General features: G+C 36.2%; 1 protein-coding gene and 2 pseudogenes across 1 annotated transcript; 1 reads left to right on the top strand and 2 right to left on the bottom strand.

Annotated features, from left to right (window-relative positions):
* The first annotated feature begins 2,923 nt into the window (after nt 1-2,923).
* LOC139448999 (uncharacterized) lies at nt 2,924-4,522 on the top strand (annotated as a pseudogene).
* A 683-nt stretch (nt 4,523-5,205) lies between these two features.
* Nucleotides 5,206-7,347, bottom strand: LOC139448401 (uncharacterized; annotated as a pseudogene).
* Nucleotides 7,348-8,059: 712 nt separating this feature from the next.
* On the bottom strand, nt 8,060-15,785 carry LOC139448998 (putative nuclease HARBI1). Its single transcript, XM_071230487.1, has 5 exons — nt 15,717-15,785; nt 9,590-9,759; nt 8,888-9,010; nt 8,542-8,676; nt 8,060-8,282 (listed from the first exon to the last, which is right to left on the bottom strand). Exons 1-5 carry the CDS (start codon nt 15,783-15,785, stop codon nt 8,060-8,062), a joined length of 720 nt encoding a protein of 239 aa, XP_071086588.1.
* Nucleotides 15,786-17,940: the final 2,155 nt, after the last annotated feature.

Below are 17,940 nucleotides of genomic sequence, written 5' to 3'. Positions count from 1 at the left end.
GTCAAACATTGCATGTCTATATATAAAGCACATACTGAACTGGTGCCATATGATATTAAGGAGTTTTATAAATGTTTATTTTAGAATTTCCATTGCAGCTATTTTGACATTGCCTGAGAGAAATGTTGGGTCAGTTACCTGGTTTAGGACCATAACGTGTTAAAATGGCGGGGGATATAGATGACTTCGTCGACTGTACGCTTGTTACTATTAAACTATAACCATCTGGGGTATTTCCAAATGACGACATCCGATAAGCTCCCCCGTTCTTTTTGTCTGTTTGTTCAGGCTGAAGAAATCAATTAACATGCGCCCTTTGTCGAAATCTTTATAGATCACAGTTAACCAATCAGTGTTCAAAAATGCGTAAAACAAATATTGCCTCCAGCCTCCAAGTTTATTTAGCTGTCCTTGCAGACGGTAGCCCAGTCTCTGGTCACGCTCAGTTGCGTTGCGTATCATCCGGGTACTCACTGGGAAAAAACATTAACAAAGGCAACAGCCAGTCCGGGGAATTGCGTTAGATCAGTGCCCCTTTAAACCTACAATGTTCTTAAGTCTACAATATTCATGAGTGGGCGTGGCTTATGTATGCACATGACACTTATTTCGTACGCACTGCTCCTCACCTGAACCCGGAAGTGCATCGTACTTCTGCCGTGTTGTGACAGCACACAGCGTGCAATGAGACTGCATTGTTTGCCGTACAGCATAACCTGAAGAAACTTTCCTTCTTTATCAATCTGTAAACTCTCATTATTTTATGCAAAAGTAAGAGGAAATATCTCAAAATGTTTGTTAAACGTTCGCGTATTTTGTAAGCAAGTGCGTTTTTTTAAGGAATTTTATTCTCAGTATCACCTTCCACTTTACCATTGTCTCATGGAAAATAAATACTGGGAATTGGGCATTAAAATAGGAAATATTCCTTCTCGTTAGCAGTGTGTCATAACTCCCGTATAGCAACGTATATATCAAGTTCCATACCAACTACTTCTCATGCACTCCCTGCTTCCTTCAGCGTTTTCAGTTATGGTGTCTTTGGATGGGCTAAATATGGACACGATAATCTTCTAAATATCCAGTTTAACATTAAATTCAAAATTTCAAATTCTAATCGAGGGCCCACTTGCACAAAGCAATCTTAGCGCTACGACTATTGTAAGCCTATGTTAAAGTATGGGAGTTACGATCATCTTAGCGCTAAGATCGCTTTGTGCAAGTGGGCCCTGGGTCTTGTTCAACAAAGCGATCATAACTACAATCAATCTCAGAGACATACATCGATTATAAAATCGTCTTAGCTAAAGTTTACGCCCGTTACACAAAGCGACTTAGGGCGATTGTAACTTTGCAAGTTCTTAAGTAGCCGATCTTAACAAAGATCGGAATCTTCAGCCATGAAGATACAAAAGTTTCCCTGAGAGTGGCCTCCCTTTGTCATGTTTAGCTCAAGCTCCTTCCCAGCGCGTGACACCTTCGTTACACTCTCGGTAACATATAGAGAGCTCCGGGAACGTACTATCGCTGTGAGGAGCTTGTGTTTAGCTGACGACGCATTGTCGAAATATGGCCGAATCACAGACCTCTGTCAGCATCAAACGCATCAAGCGAGATCGCTATCCTTGTTGATGAGGTGGCTGTTCACCACACGACACTGAATTCTTCATTCAGCTCTACCGTCACCAATATAAGCTGAAAGGCAGCATATGGGAAGACATCGCTAAAAAGTAAGTGAGCTGTCAGAATGTTATCTGATATAATAGAAAGTCAACATACGTACTCCAACATGCACCATACCTTATATATATTCGAATATATTCGATTTAATATTCAATTCAGGTAAGTTGGAAATAATAGCAAAACCTAGAAAATAACCTCTATGCCTTAGTACAACAAAAACTATAACTAATGTAACTGCATTTTGTCCAGTCTGTAAAATATAACATAAAGACCCTGCGCTTCCATAATTCCAACATCGACTATCATTTACAGGATCAATGCAAATACAGCAAGTAGCCGATCAGCAACCGATGTTCGAAAGAAGTGGAATGACATCAAGTAAGTCCAACAAACGTACCTAACATAAAACTGTGGCTATCTTCTCTAGATGCTACATATGTTCCCCTATATTATCTGATATTCAATATACTACTGTAGTAGAGTAATGGTACTTATGATGTATTATGTATATCCATATCATTTGACATTCTAAAAATATATGATACTTGAAAGACGCCAAGTAAGACTAAAGTATGAGGAAGATATTTGCAAAACACCTTAAAATATTGATTGAGCCCAGCACCCTCAGATGGCTGAATCAGTACTGAGGAGTATCAGGTTCATCATCCATAAATTACAGTGAGTGCCCATTTAGATTTGCATACATTTTCTATTTCAACAAGTGTGATGGGTTCACACATTTTTTTTTATTTCAGCAAGTGTGATGGGTTCACACATATATTATTTCTTCAAGTGTGATGGGTTCACACATTTATTTTTTCATCAAAAGTATGACGGGTTCATACTTTAATGTGCATAATAACAAAGTGTATATTTTTAATATTGAAATAAGATGTAATGAAGCTTTTGAATGGTAGTCTTTAGACATCGGTTTGATTCCGGGCAAAAGCAAATACACCCAGAATCATTATTAACTGCGTGTATTGTTATTTTGTGATGCAATGTCATATTTTTAATATCATCATTATCGTTATAATTGTTGCTTGTTTTCTAACAACAAATTACCTCAGTAGAAATATAAAGAATATTAATTGTGATGTTATTTGGACATGTTCACTGAAATAATAATTGATGTTGCACTTTATATAATATTTAGAAACTACAGAAATATGTAATGTATTACATTCCTGATGTATACCATGCAGGAAGATAGGTACATGCATGCATAACTTAACATACTATGTATATTGATACTGTGCATGAACAAGTAAGTACCAGTCATGTAACCTTGACACATTGTACTGGGTACATTTGAAAATCTGTTCACTTTTTAACTTGCCTAACTGGAAAATTATTGCCTACTGAGTAATGTCCCAAAAGTCTTGTGACCCCACTCCAATTGGGGCCCTCAATTTATGCTATTGTTGGTGTATTTAATGTGTTTTATCGTTTGTGAATGTTATGTGATTGTGAAAAAGTGCTATGATTAAAACTTGAAATGAAAAAAACAAACAAAAACGTTTCAAGTTGTGTTGATTTTAAAATTCTATGTATCCTCTCTTTCATCTTATTTGTTTGAATAAATAGAAAAAAATGTCTCAGTGTCTGTTGATAATTTGTTGCAGGTGTCTGATGCTGACTTTGTTGACACCCCTAAGCCAAATGAAAGCCCATTCAAGCAGGCCTGTGACCCTGAATCTCCCAAAGTGACTATGCAGATAATGTGATGAAAAGCTATTTATTATTTTGACAGTTCCTATGGCGTTGCATCAATTATGCTGCATGACTACTGTGAGGCTGTGTGTGAAGACGACATCAGTTGCATAAGATATGGATCATCGCAAACAGAAATGGTGGAAGTTAGAAGCATGTCTACACAAACTGATGATGTAATGTTCCAGTGTTTGAATCCTGTGAAAACATCCTGTGCAATGACTCAGACTGAGTCTGAAAATAAAAAAGTCTTTCGCAATCAAGCCACTCAAGTCAAACTTCCTGATTTAACATTTTTTTATGTGAAGAATGATTCAGAATTGGTAACCTATTACACAGGTCTTGTGGATACAGAAAACTTTTCATATTTATTTGACAAGTTTTCTGAGGTTCATGACGGACTATCCAACATCCAATATCGGACGCACTAAATCTTTGTCTTTGATAGACGAGTTCTTTCTAGTGTTGATGCGTCTTAGACTTGGACTCATAGTTGTTGATTTATCAAAGCGATTTCATATTTCCAGAAGCTGCTGTGCTGATGTCATTAATAGCTGGATTGATATTTTGTACAACAATTTATCCTTCCTAGTTGTCTGGCCATCAATGGATACTATTAATACAACTATGCCTCAAGGTTTTAAAGATCTGTATCCAAATACAAGGGTTGTTATAGATTGTACAGAATTATTTACAGAAAAACCTTACTCTATTGGTAAACAGTCACAAATGTACAGTCATTATAAAAGTCACATAACATTTAAAGCGCTTGGTGGTGTCACTCCAAATGGTGTTGTTAGCTTTGTCTCTGACTTGTGGTCAGGAGCTATGAGTGACCGGCAACTAACAGTAGAATCAGGACTTTTAGATTTGTGTGATGTAGGTGATGCAATCATGGCGGATAAGGGATTTACAATCTCAGACTTGACAACACCAAAAGGTATACTCCTAATAATTCCACCAAAGAAACATAAGAGAAAACAGCTGACTGCTGTAGAAATTGAACAAACTAGGAGAATAGCGAACTTGAGAATCCATGTTGAAAGGCACATGGAATGTGTCAAGAATTTGACTACTCTGCTTCCCCCTCTTTATCCTCATGACCAAGAAATTGATGACAATTACTTCTTTGATTACAGTTCCTTGCTTGCTCTGTAATTAGTAGGATTAGCATAATCTTATTGCAGCTCCAGATGTGAATGGTCACATGATATTTTCTGCTATATTTAAACTTAATAATCATGGTATCATGATAACAATTTTGTATTGAAAACATTGAGCCAAATAAGTCTATTTTTGTCCAATATGACTATTGACATGACCACCTACTGGTTGTCTATTTTTGTTTTACTTATTGAATCAAAGCATCGATATAAAAATCCTGACTCTTCATATAGGTAGATAAACAATTTCATGTTTTAGCTGTGACAGCAGGATCATAGTCCCATGGTTCTAATTTTTGTAATAATTACTAAAAATGAAATAAATAAACGCTTGATGATTTTCCTTAATCATGTTGTCCATGTTGTCATTTCAAGACGTTACAGAAAATATGTTATGATATGTTATGGCTTAATAGAATGGTTCAAGAAATTACAAGGAGAAGAAGATATCCTATGTCTAAGCGACATACTATCTGAATGGTCAGTCGCCGTGAATGCGGCGTTAAGTAACAATTCACCCACTGAATGGTAAGTATCTATGACTATCAAAGAAAGATATGATATGGTATTGAGTGAAACATTGAATTGAATTGACTGAGTGAGCATAGGGTAAAACAACTGGTAAGATGGTAGCACAACGGTCAATCTAATACAGTGAAACACCTCGCTGGACACGTAGGGTATATTTTTCAGGAATAATGGCTGACAGATAGAAACTGCGAAGCCTTGTGACCATCTGATGCCACTTTTTCTCGTCAAATGTAATCCTTTCAATAGATATCCCTTTGAGAGTCCACACCACCAAATCACACCAATTTCTTTTGGTCAAGGCCATCTGTCCTTGTACTTGAAAGTAGTATGCATGGTTTTCTTTTAGAGTCACATTATTGTCGACAATATGGCAGAAGAAATTTGTATTTGATGCAGCCTCTTCTGGTGTTAGATCTCTGAAAACAGATGGACATTTAGGTAAGGGTAGTCTGTATTCACAATTAGTCCACACTGAGACAACTGTGGATGAAGACCTGCCATTTTGTTGATATACTGCCGCCTTGCTGCCGATTCATGTGAAAGTCCCCATCTGGTATGTCTGTTACCAAATTCGCCCCGATATCCCATTAGGTCACATACAAGTCTATCTGGAGCTGTAGATGTCTGTCGGATAAAAACTTTGCCAAACTGTGAACTTGTTATCCTTTCCAATCTGGCTTCCTTCCAAAACTTTGTTTTATGTTGTCCTCTTGTCAGTCTCTCTATTGACCTCACATCCTTTTCTGACACTTTCATGGAATCAAAATAATTTTGAAAGGTAGTTTGACAGGTTGGCGATTTAATATCAACATAGTCAGGAATACAACGATCAATGCATGGTATTTTTGGAAGTTCTGGCATAGGTTCAGGAGCTTGAGTAACAGTAGTTGTATTAACAACATATCCACATTTACTTTTTGTTTCATGACCACTTAGCTTCTTATTAAATCTTGTGAGATTTATTGTTGTCTGTGGCATGTTGCTGTTGGGACACATTGATCTTTTGTTGATTGTTCCATTCTGTATTCTGACAGTACCTTGTGTAGTCCCAGTACCTTTTTGTTGACTCTTCCTGCCACTTGACATCAGGTTCAAGTCATCCGATTTCATTGGATCCAACTTCCTTTTTCTGGGAATTTTCCACTTGCACTCAACTGATGTGCATGAAAGCAAACCATCCTTTTTCTTCTGACTAATGTCTGCAAGGGCATGAAGCAGGGCTGATACATGATTACAAGCCTCCCCGGCACTGCAAAAACAAAATTAGTTATATATATTAATATTATTTGGACTCTAGCTTTAATATTATGAAATAACAATCAAATGCATATAAAATGACACAGTCATGTTTCCTCTATTTCACCCTAAATAATAATTATTTTTAATGTAATCAGCTAAAGATGTCACATATTAATAAGCAACAATATCAATAATCTGTTTATTTATTTAAATTAACAAAAGTAAATGAGAGGTCCCACAAAGGAAGAGATTTTATAATGTATCAATTACTTTGCTGGTATTTGGAATTAATAATTTACATATCTTTTGATCAAACTTAATATTTGGAACATATTTTCTTTGAAAAGGTTTTTAAACGTTTTGTTTGTAAAAAACAGCGATCTAGATATAGACGACACGACTGTAGTTATATAAATGCAAAGTCTACATACCCAGCTGCACAAGTACAATTTGCTGAATGAACACGACCTGTTACTTTTGAGAGACTTGCCCAAACTTCGTGATCGGGGCTTTCCTTAGGATCCGCTGTTGGTAGTGATGGTATGCCACGGCATCTGACAAACATATGGTCACAGTCGTGATGGATGTTGTGTAGAGCTACGCCGTGAACATGTCTTTCTTGGTAAAACACCACTGCCTTCATTTGTCGTTTAGCCATCATGGGTTTCGTGTCTGAAGTCCTATGGTTGCTAAGTACCATATAATTGTAAATTTCCTTCTCTGAGAATTCCGGCAATGATTCAACTGCATCGTTCCATCCAATCATTAATGTAGTGGGGTCTGGCATTCGATATCCGCTGGGTGTGACGAGCTTCCGTTGCATAGATATAACGACTTTACTGGGTTGTACTAAGGTCGTTGCATCCAAACGAAGTGCCTTCGCCCCTCTTGCTCGCGCTAAAACGTGTGCTCTTACCACAGTCACCTTTTGATTTCGTTCCCGTAGGTTTTCACGCAATTCTGTAACTGTCATTTGATGGAATTCATCATCAACGTCAATATTGTTATTTGCCGCCATTTTGAAGGTTTACTCGGCGGAAGTGAACCAAGCTCCTTCCCAGCGCGTGACACCTTCGTTACACTCTCGGTAACATAATATATAGAGAGCTCCGGGAACGTACTATCGCTGTGAGGAGCTTGGAAGTGAACGTGAAAAGGGGACATCACTCTAATTTTCTTTGCAAAGGGAGATAACAACACTTTTCGGAAAGTCGAATTGAATAATGATGTTTATGTTCTTGTGTAAATATATTTCTCTTTGTTACCATAAATGTAATATGTGCATATGTATATGAGTATGTGTATGTATGTATGAGTATGTACGATTATGTGTATATGTATGTATTTCTGTATACGTATGTATATGTATGTGTGTATGTATTTGTGTATATATATGTATACTCAATGTCTGTACATTATAGAGTAGGGATAGGGCCACCCAAGTTGGATAACTTTTGCCCAATCCCGTTGACCAAACATGTCAGTAAAATATGTTCAAAGCAAAACATAGATGTTATATCAGTTGTATTGTAAGAGTGTTAGACATTACATTTAAACAATAATGCATGGACAGTATTCATATATTAAAATAAAACATCTGTTTAATTATGAAAGAAAATTGTAATTGCACGAGGACACAAGTACAGTTGTATTAAATCATTTACATCCAGAATATACACTTGTTCCTGTCATTATTGTTATGTTCTTAAAAATTATGACTCAGAGACAGTTCAAGAGTGTGAGAAATAATGAGCAATCAGCTGAGCTCTGGCCTGATGTCCATCTTGAACATTGCCCTGGTAGAGGACGTGGGATTTCTGGTCTTCTTCCAGCAGTTGTGGTAATGGCACTTTCTGATCCATGCAGAAATTATGCAGCTTAAATGCAGCCATGATCACTTTACAGTTCTTGCTGGTTGAAAATGGGAAGCACCCCGTAGATTTGTGAAGACACCTGTTATACATGAAACAGATATTTTTAACAACGTTGAAGAAAGGCATGTGAAATTTTAGTTTAGTTTCTGAATTACTTGAAATTAATTTATTTATGATGAACCGAGCAGAAATTTATACTGAAAACACTACATCTGAATCTTCAACTTTATCATCAATAAATTTAAAATTATCAAAACATTTAAATAGCCAAAAGTATACATGAACTTATTCGAATTCACAACTGCTTATTAAATTCAATTTATGAATATTTTTGCAACCTGAACCTAGGCTTTAGAACTCCAAATGCTCTCTCAATGGTGTTTCTTGTTCGGCAGTGTGAAGAGTTGTAACGCTCTTCGTGTCTTGTTTTTGGGTCAAGTACAGGTGTTAGGAGCCATGGTCTGCATCCATAACTAACATTATCCAAACATATTACTCACATTGTGGATAAGGTGACCTAGGCCAAAACTACTTTTCACAATCACTGCTTCAATCAGCTGAAGATATTGTGATGTATGTTAAAGGCTTTTTTAAGTTCAGTCAAACTCATTTGAATAACAGATTTATATTTTTAAAAAAAGTTCAATTGTATAATATACCAAAAATATTATTGCAAATATTTACCCAGAGTCTCCAAGAAGAAATCCATCAGGGCAATTCCTATTAAACTGGTCTCCGATGGAGCTGTTGGTTAGAATTGATGCATCATGGTCTGAGCCTGGCCATTTTGTAACAATATTAGTAAATCTGAAAATAGTAAGAACAAAACCCAGATGACAAGTTTTCAACAAACAGACATTATGAAGGGTTTATACTATGGACAAGAAGTTACATCCTTTTTATATTGATTTGATGTGTAACATTGCGACACTGAATTGAATCATATGACTTTTGGTTATTATAAATAAGTGTTTTACACAACAAAGTATGACTTTTACATGTGTGATATCCTTAAGTAACCCAAAACGTACCTCGCTTATAGTGAGTGAGTGAGTGAGTGAGTGAGTGAGTATGGTTTTACGCCGCTTTTAGCAATATTCCAGCAAAATCACGGCGAGGGACACCAGAAATGGGCTTCACACATTGTACCCATGTCAGGAATCGACCCAGGTCTTCGGCGAGACGAGCGAACGCTTTATCCACAAGGCTACCCGACCGCCTCTCTATTGGCTTATAGATATCATGGGCGTGTCTACTAAGGGGTACAATGCCAAGGTCGTATCTAATGTAAGCAGGAAGTAAATTAGTAGAAATTGGCTCAGACATTTATCTTTATTCTGATACATTTGCGTGTTCTTTTTTTCTCTGGTATGGGGAATAAATTACCTCATGTTTGCATCGCAAATGGCTTGCACATTAATGGAATGGAAGCCCTTTCGGCACACGTATGCTGCTTCCTCATCGGCAGGGGGCCTCCTGATCGGCACAAGTGTCCCGTCTATTGTTCCGATGACACGGGGGAATCCTGCAAGTTCGGCAAGTCGATAAAAATAGTGCTTCACGTTACGTAAATTGTCAAGATCAAAACGGATATTATTGATAGAGTTGCAAATGGCGTCTACAGTCAGGTGAAACACCCGGGACACACTTGACTTCACAGTCCCGTGAAGGTCGCCCAACTCAACGAAAAAACACCCTTGCTTAAATATCTCAAAGTCAGGAGTAACTTCGTTTCTGGGGAGAGGGAATGTGAACGCTGGGTTGCTGGTGTAATGGACGGAGAGACTGCTTCGAGCAGTTTCAAGAGTTTCATTGTACAGATTATATATACAAACAGTACAAATGTACTGTAGAGGGCACCAAGTGTACATGTTTGCATGTTGTCGGGGTGGTGTCACAAGCTAATGCTGGGTACCAGTCAGCAGGACCAGTGCCCTACATCTGTGTATATTATTAGTTTTACACTCACATATGTACATTGGCTGTGAAGCACATGTATTACCATGAATAGAACATGTTCTTGACATCAGATTATACATGCATTTTGTCTGCTGTTAAATTGTGTGTTCAAATCTGAAGAAAGAAGAGGATACTCCTATGTAGGAACTAAATAATGTTTGTGTAGTGAAAAATAATGTAAGCTTCACATTGGCTTTTAGTTTGTGACACACAATTGGACATTCATGCAATGATAACTTAATACAAGAATGAAGTGTATGTAGCTGAACATACATAAGCTGTTCAAGGTACATTTGTCAAGGTGGACATTGTCCGAGAAGTCAGATTGTAGACAAGCATCACCTCCTGGGGGTTAGGTGTTGGTGTATTCACTTCACATGACAAAAGAAATGAAGTTCATTGAAGATGTTTTATTAAAAAAATACAAAACAACCTTTGTATATTATTGATGACAAATCTGAGGCACATAAGAAACAAACAAACAAACATATAAGAAAGTGTTAGCTAACAACAACATTTGCATACTACATGATCATATATTTTATATATTTTGTTCACTCTTGTTTAATGCTGCATTCAGCCATGTTCCAGCCACCTGTATGCAAATTCAGACCAGACAAATCAGTCATTCCTATTATGAGCAACGATCCACACCATCGGGTACGATGATGAACAATCAATAAAGTCACCAAATCTGACAACCAGATCTTTTTAGTCGCCTGTTATCACAAGAATAGATTGCTGGGGTCCTGTTCTAACCCATATTGCAACAAGGTAGACTAAATGATTGTTATGCTAAATATAATCATATGTGGTATTCAAGCTCTTAATTTGGTAGACACAAATATATTTTTATGTCTGTTGAAATAAGTCAGCAAAATAATCTAACACACAAGAAATGCCAGATGAATAATTATAGCCATTGGCTCCTTAACATTGAATGAACATAAACCTGGAGGTTACATATATATGACAAAGACCATTATAAACATAATTTTCATGGGAATAAAATGTTTCTAGAATGCAAACCAATGTAACTAGCAAATGTTTAAAAATACTTGCAAAATCAGAAACATTTCCATTTCTTCAAAATGTCTTAAAAAACTACCATGTATCTCAAGTCCAAACCATCACACTTTCTTTGTCATCACCCAGTCTCTGGATTACACAAGTAATACAGTTAATGCAACCATGTATCACAATAAGCTCAAATGTCACCTTGAACATTGACATTTATAGCACTAACATTTAATGTAGCAAACCATGAGAAAACCATGCCCTATACAGTAATTAAAATGTGTTTTGCAAATATCAGAAGACTGACCTAAAACTTTAATAAGTTTAACCAAAGCCTAAACCAAGCAAGTACCCATAATAAAGAAGGCATATACAATTTTGATAAATGCATGAATACCCCCTACTTGGAAAGCGTAATCACAATTGTGTTTGTCTTGTGACATGGACATTTTACCAAAACAACTCCCCAGAAACATTTTGAAAAAAATCTGGTGAAGAATAATCCCCCAAGTAATTAATCTTTGTGTAGTAGTCATTAAAAAATAAACACTGTTACATGACTATAAATAAACTATCTTGTTTAATAGTTACTTTCATACAACCACTTGTATTACCTTCCATGTCCGTATTAAGTGTCCATGTTATTTACCAGTAAATAATCGTTTCAGAAAATGGTCCAAAGAAATAAAATATGTAAAAATGTGAGACATTATTATTACAGGTCACAGACACACCAACTGATGATGGGGGTTTCTTTTAGGCAACTAAACTGTCACATAACAATATGAAAATGTATAGCATAAAATCACACATCAGACATTCTGCGCATATATAAAATTACACATCAACAACTTTCAGAAAGCAACACTTTCCCACGCTTCCCTTGGCAGACATGCATAGAGTTAGTGCAGTCTTCATGATCTACTGTCATGAGCAGAACCCTGCTTCCAGGATAGTATCATAAGACTGAGGTGTATGATAGAGTAGAAATGTCGCGTCTCTTTATTATTCCAATGGTCATTACATGGCCAAATCCAACATACACAAACATCAAACCATCTCTCTCAAATAATTGTACATAAATTCTAGGGCTTGGACGAGTCCAAATTTACTACCTGGGGACCAACCCCACTATTACCCGACCTGTAGGTCTCAAGAGATACAAAATGTCCGATTGGGATTTTTTTTACCACAGCACTTGCAAAACGTATTTAGATACATGAATTAAACGATCTGGTCATGCATACACTGATGTTGACTTAAGTTATATATCTTTATTCAACCATATGAAAAGAAATTCGAACATTAGTGACTTGTTAGCGTAACCATAGAGTTCTAGATAAGTTTTGTCATTAAACAATATATCATCTGACTAACTAATTCTGCTCACAAGTTAGAAATGGGATTTACTATCGGCAGCCAATAGAATAACTTAAGATTTCGTTATTTGTTGAGTTTATAGGTGTTATCCAATTTCTGGTCGAGGGAACTAGAGTAATAATATAGTCAAACATCTCTTAAAATTAGAAATATTGACCAATAGCATTTAGGCTTTGCTTACAGGTTTACAATTAACTTATCACTTTTCTTCCGACTAAGAAATAAAGGCCGGGTTCCACCATGCTCTTTGCATTACTTGTTTTAGTTACATTGCATGTCAGTTCTAATAATATTGAACAAACAAACCGGTGGGAACTGAAGTAAATGATGTACTGACAGTAATCTTTACAAGGCCTTACAAAATGGAAAGGAATATATTTTATCCTGGACCTACAAATCCTATCTTACAATAATGACCAAAACATTAGATATCAAATGTAAGTACAACTTGTAAACATAAGTACCTAATCAAAGTAACTTTGATCTAAATATACAGTTAAAAAAAGTAACATATACATATCATTGTATGAATTCATAGTGTTAATTGGTACTTACACTTGCCATTGGTTGGGATGTACTGGACTGTGACTGTTTCCTCAAATCATCTGACATTCTGACAGATATTCAGGAATCTCATCTGCAAAAAAATGATACTAGATGAAACTAGTTTGCCTAAATTGTTGACAATTGTTGAATATGTGTGCTTTGTGTTTTTTGCCCAGACACAGGGAGAACACTCGTAATGTGATCCCCATTTATCATTGGCTTGGGTCGCCAGCCTGCCACTGTCTCTGGCAGTACTTCTCTTCAGTGTGGAAATATCAGTATGAAGTATACAAGTCTTATTAATATTGGTTTTTACACAACTGTTCATTTATAAAAAACACTCTGTTCAGTAAACCTAATACAATCTTGATGTACCAAGATAAGTTATATCAAACTAGAAATGATGCAGTTGTTTAATTTACCCCTGCTATCCATTATTATATAACTATGTGTGACTACATATTGACTGTTAGTGTAATACTGACTCTTATGACATAATGACATGCATAAAATTTATAAACTGTATAGTGAGTAAGGATAAGAATTTGTGGAGGAACAACTTCTTTATTACAATTAAGAGCGACGTATCAGTGTAGGTTCTAACACCGCTATCAATCAAGTGATATCACTTGCTGGATACAACAACAAAAAGTAAAGAACCCCTTCATCCACAGATCGTACCGAAAAGAAACTTGGGCTAGTATTTGAACAGTTTCATTTTCATTACTATTTTTTTACAATAAAAGACAATTATTTCTCTACATAATGTGATCCCCTAAATGGTTCTACAAATCCTTCAAAGAGAAACAATTTGAAATATTGGAAAATATGATACTTTCATATTTTTTTAACAAATGAAGAATACAGGTCCAAATTGAGAAACCAAATTTTATTTCTATCCTATGAACATGGTGCTGCAAATATTCAGGTTTGGAGGTCTTTTCTTCAAGACTTTCAAAATATATATTATTACCAAAACAAGAATTATTTGATATGAGGAAGTTAGTATCATACATGGCAATTATCACTGCAAATTACCTGATATGTCAATCATTAAAAAGGTATGCTGAAAGGTTTATGCATAAAGCAATGATATTACTAACCTGCAATGTTTAACTGTCATCAGGACAGATAATTGTAGCGCCAATCCAACACAGAAATATAACAAGGAGATATGATTCAATGTTACACACATGGGTTGTTGATACAGACTAGTACCTGGCACAGTTGAAAAGTCATTCACACTCCATAAACAACCACATACAACAATCATATATTCTTAGCTACTAACTTCAGGAAGCAATGGTCATTGGCCTTTTCAATGAAACAAGTGTTTTCATTGGCTAATTCATTGTGATTGACAGAAACGAGGAATGAACAATACCAGATCAGTGACTGTAAACCCTGGTACCGTGGATTGCATAATGTTGCATCCTACATACACCAACATGCCAGCTCTCTGTATTAATGAGATCTTATACACTTTATTCAGATGTATTGTAGGCCATAGGCCCATGATACAATGGTTACAGTGTGGTGATGGGAGTTGGAGATCCCAACAGGCTTTGCCTTAGATTCATAGCTTTTAGAATATATGCATAGCTAGTTTCTTAACAGTAAATGGGTTGTTGGATGACATTAAAATATTGTACTTATGTCTTGTCGGGAACTAATAATAATTCAGGGATATATATTCTGACCTCCAAATTTGATAACAATCACAAATTAAAACAAAGTGATACTCATCTTCGATATAATCATGTTTACAAACAGTACAACCTCTTTCTTCTCTAGGTTCCTTATTATGTCTACCTGATTCAATTCTTAGATGATGAGAACTACATCTGCAACGAGCCATAATTCTTCTAAATTTATCACATGATAGCCTTGTAATATACATTTCAACACAAAATGTTTGCTTATACAAAGAATAATAATATGATTTCGAACTTTCATGTATAGCTGAATGCCAGTCTTGTTGGTACGATAATTTTAGTCTCACAAAAAAATCCTGTATAAACAAAGGTATATTTGCAACACACTGTTGATCCCATATAAAACCAAATCCTGCTGACACAATTATGTGTCTAATTTTGGAAACCCAGTTTACTTTACCATTACCTACAATCTGAATCTGATTCTGCACCATACAAACATAAAGGGGTGGAAATATACAGGTATCTGTGTGAGAGGGAGGTAGAGGACCTAAATTATCAACCTTAGGTATGGGTAATTTATAATGGGGTAGTATGGGATTGAGGTTAGGACCATATTTAGATGAGACCCCCCCCCCCCCCCCCCCAAACACACACACACACACACACACACACACACACACACACACACACACACACTTTATGTGCATTTATCATGTCCCCAATATATACAGATTGCATTTTCATTGACACTTATAACTTATAACAATTGAACTATTTAACCTTAATGCTGAGGAAGCCTCCCATTTTTGCTGAAAGGGATCCAGTAGCTGCCCTTAAACCTGCTGAAGGTCTTAAGTCTACAAAAGTCCTTTAAAAAAAAGACAGAGAGAAAAAGAAGGTGGATTTGATTTTTGACCAGTTCCCTAGGGTGCCTTGGGCTGTTTGAAGCTCACCTGGTAAGCTGGCAGAACCTCTGAGGTGCACACTGACTGTCGCATTGACGCTCCGAGGAAGCCGCCCATTTTTGCTGAAATGGGAGAGAGAGTGAATGAATTTTTTCAGTCTAGATGGGGCTGTGCATGGTCAAAGGGATCAGGAGGGGCCTATGCATCAGCCCATGACTGCCTGGGGGGTCCAGGAAGGGGCCACCCCATCATTGTAGACTTTCGACCTTCTGTAGCTTTAAGGATTTCCATTGATGCACCAAGTAAGCCACCAAGTTTTGCTGAAATGGGAGAGAGAGTGAATGTCATAATAACAACTTAGATGGAAAAATTGCACCTTTACAAAAATCTTGACTAGGACCAAATTTATGTCAAAGCATTTCAAGTTACCTGAGACTTAGAAAATTCCAGTAAAGACTTCTGCAATGATTTATACCAACAAATCTGTTTTTATTTCTGATGAAAATTTCAGATCATGATCAATGCAGTTATGTCTTGCTAGAGAAGAAACTATTTTACCTGGGTTTTTTTAATTTCATGTTGTTCATACTTTTCGACAGATCTTCCACCCTGAGTAACATTAAACTGCTAGCATGTGCTCACATCCAATGAGATGCTCAGCTTGTATTATTTGGAATAATGGAAAATATCATTACTGATCATGTATTCTATCAGATTTTAATATTGGACAAATGGTAATTCATAGATGTATATTGAATTTGAAAAATAAATTCCAAACAGATTTTATACAAATAGGGCATCATATCATATATTGTTTGGAGATTAAAGTTGTGTCACTTTAATACATGGAATTGAATTTCATACTTTTTACTTTATTTTTGTTATATATTGAGGACCGCAGTTAAGCAGTACAGAATGAATGAAAGTGTCTCAGAACCTGTTCATATGGTTATTTTTATTCAGAAAGAAGATTGCACATTCCTGAACCTCTGTCTCTCAGACACATTACAATAAATCGAGCAAGGGAGCCAACTCAAGTCTAGAATGGTTTGGCAAGTCCTAATTGCCTGAGCCCTGGGTCTGATTAATATACATTGTTCTAGGCAACATTTGGATTTTATTTAATATATGTATATCACAACCATGATAACTGTTTTTCTGGGACATCATGTGAATCTACTACCTGGAATCTTTTCAGGGTTTCTGATAAAAAAAATATTGTTGCATCTTGTAGTTGACCAGCTTTTGCCACACACAGAGATTGCTTTGTTCTTGCATATAACAAGTAGAGAAAGATGTAGTGAATAAGTATGGAGCTTGATGACAAGAGGTTTTTACTGTGTTTGGTATGCAAGTTATAGCAAAGACATGTCAATGTTTCGATCAGAGCTACTGTGGTGCACCACTGAATGTTTCGGAGAAAGGCAAGTTGGGTTGACTCTGAAATTCACGTAATTTTCGATCTGTCCGAAGTCGAGGCTCGTGAATACAGTACAGCACAATCTTCAAAGACACATAAACTCCGTGTTATATACCTGATGTGCAGATTGTGAGGGAAACATCGTATCGCCAATGACAGCCGAGACAGGGATGCGTTCGTTAGACATCAACAGCTTGGCGGAAGATACACAAGCCACGCCCACTCATGAATATTGTAGACTTAAAGTATTCCCTGTATAATGGGCAGTTTTGAAAATCATAAAACACTTTCCTTTATTATCATATACATCCTTCCTGGGATTTAATTCTAAAGTTTTATCAATATTCACTGTTCAGTTAATCTGTTTCATTAAATTGTATATGCCCACCCCACTTTCTACAAAATATGAAATCATGGAACAGGGGTATGTATGTTCAAATGATCATGACCTTGGCATTTATGTCATAGATATTTCATAATTGATATACATCAGCAGGGAAATCATGTAAGTTTATAAATAAAAGCAGTAAATTCAATGCAGAAGTAGTGTATTGAGGCATTCAACATGTGAACTTGTAATTAGGCTTCTGAAATGCTTGTTTTTTCCATGCCTCTTTTCAATTGAGACATTGTATTTATTGCTCTGGAAGTACAAAGAAGACACACAGATATAAAAACACTTCTCTGAAAACATCTGAAGTGACTATAAAATAAAACAATCCTAAAAACAACCCCCCCCCCCCCTTTTTTTTTTTTCTGTTTGACCAAATATAATGCCACAAAGAACCAAGCCGCGACAACTCGAAAATACTAAATATAGTGACTTAGTATAATGAGTGATGGTAAGATGTG

The sequence above is a fragment of the Haliotis cracherodii genome, unplaced genomic scaffold (assembly GCF_022045235.1).
Source record: "Haliotis cracherodii isolate W230 unplaced genomic scaffold, xgHalCrac1.p SCAF_7, whole genome shotgun sequence".
NCBI lineage: Eukaryota > Metazoa > Mollusca > Gastropoda > Lepetellida > Haliotidae > Haliotis > Haliotis cracherodii.
Note: the sequence above shows the minus strand (reverse complement) of the source record. Positions and strands in the feature narration are given on the sequence as shown.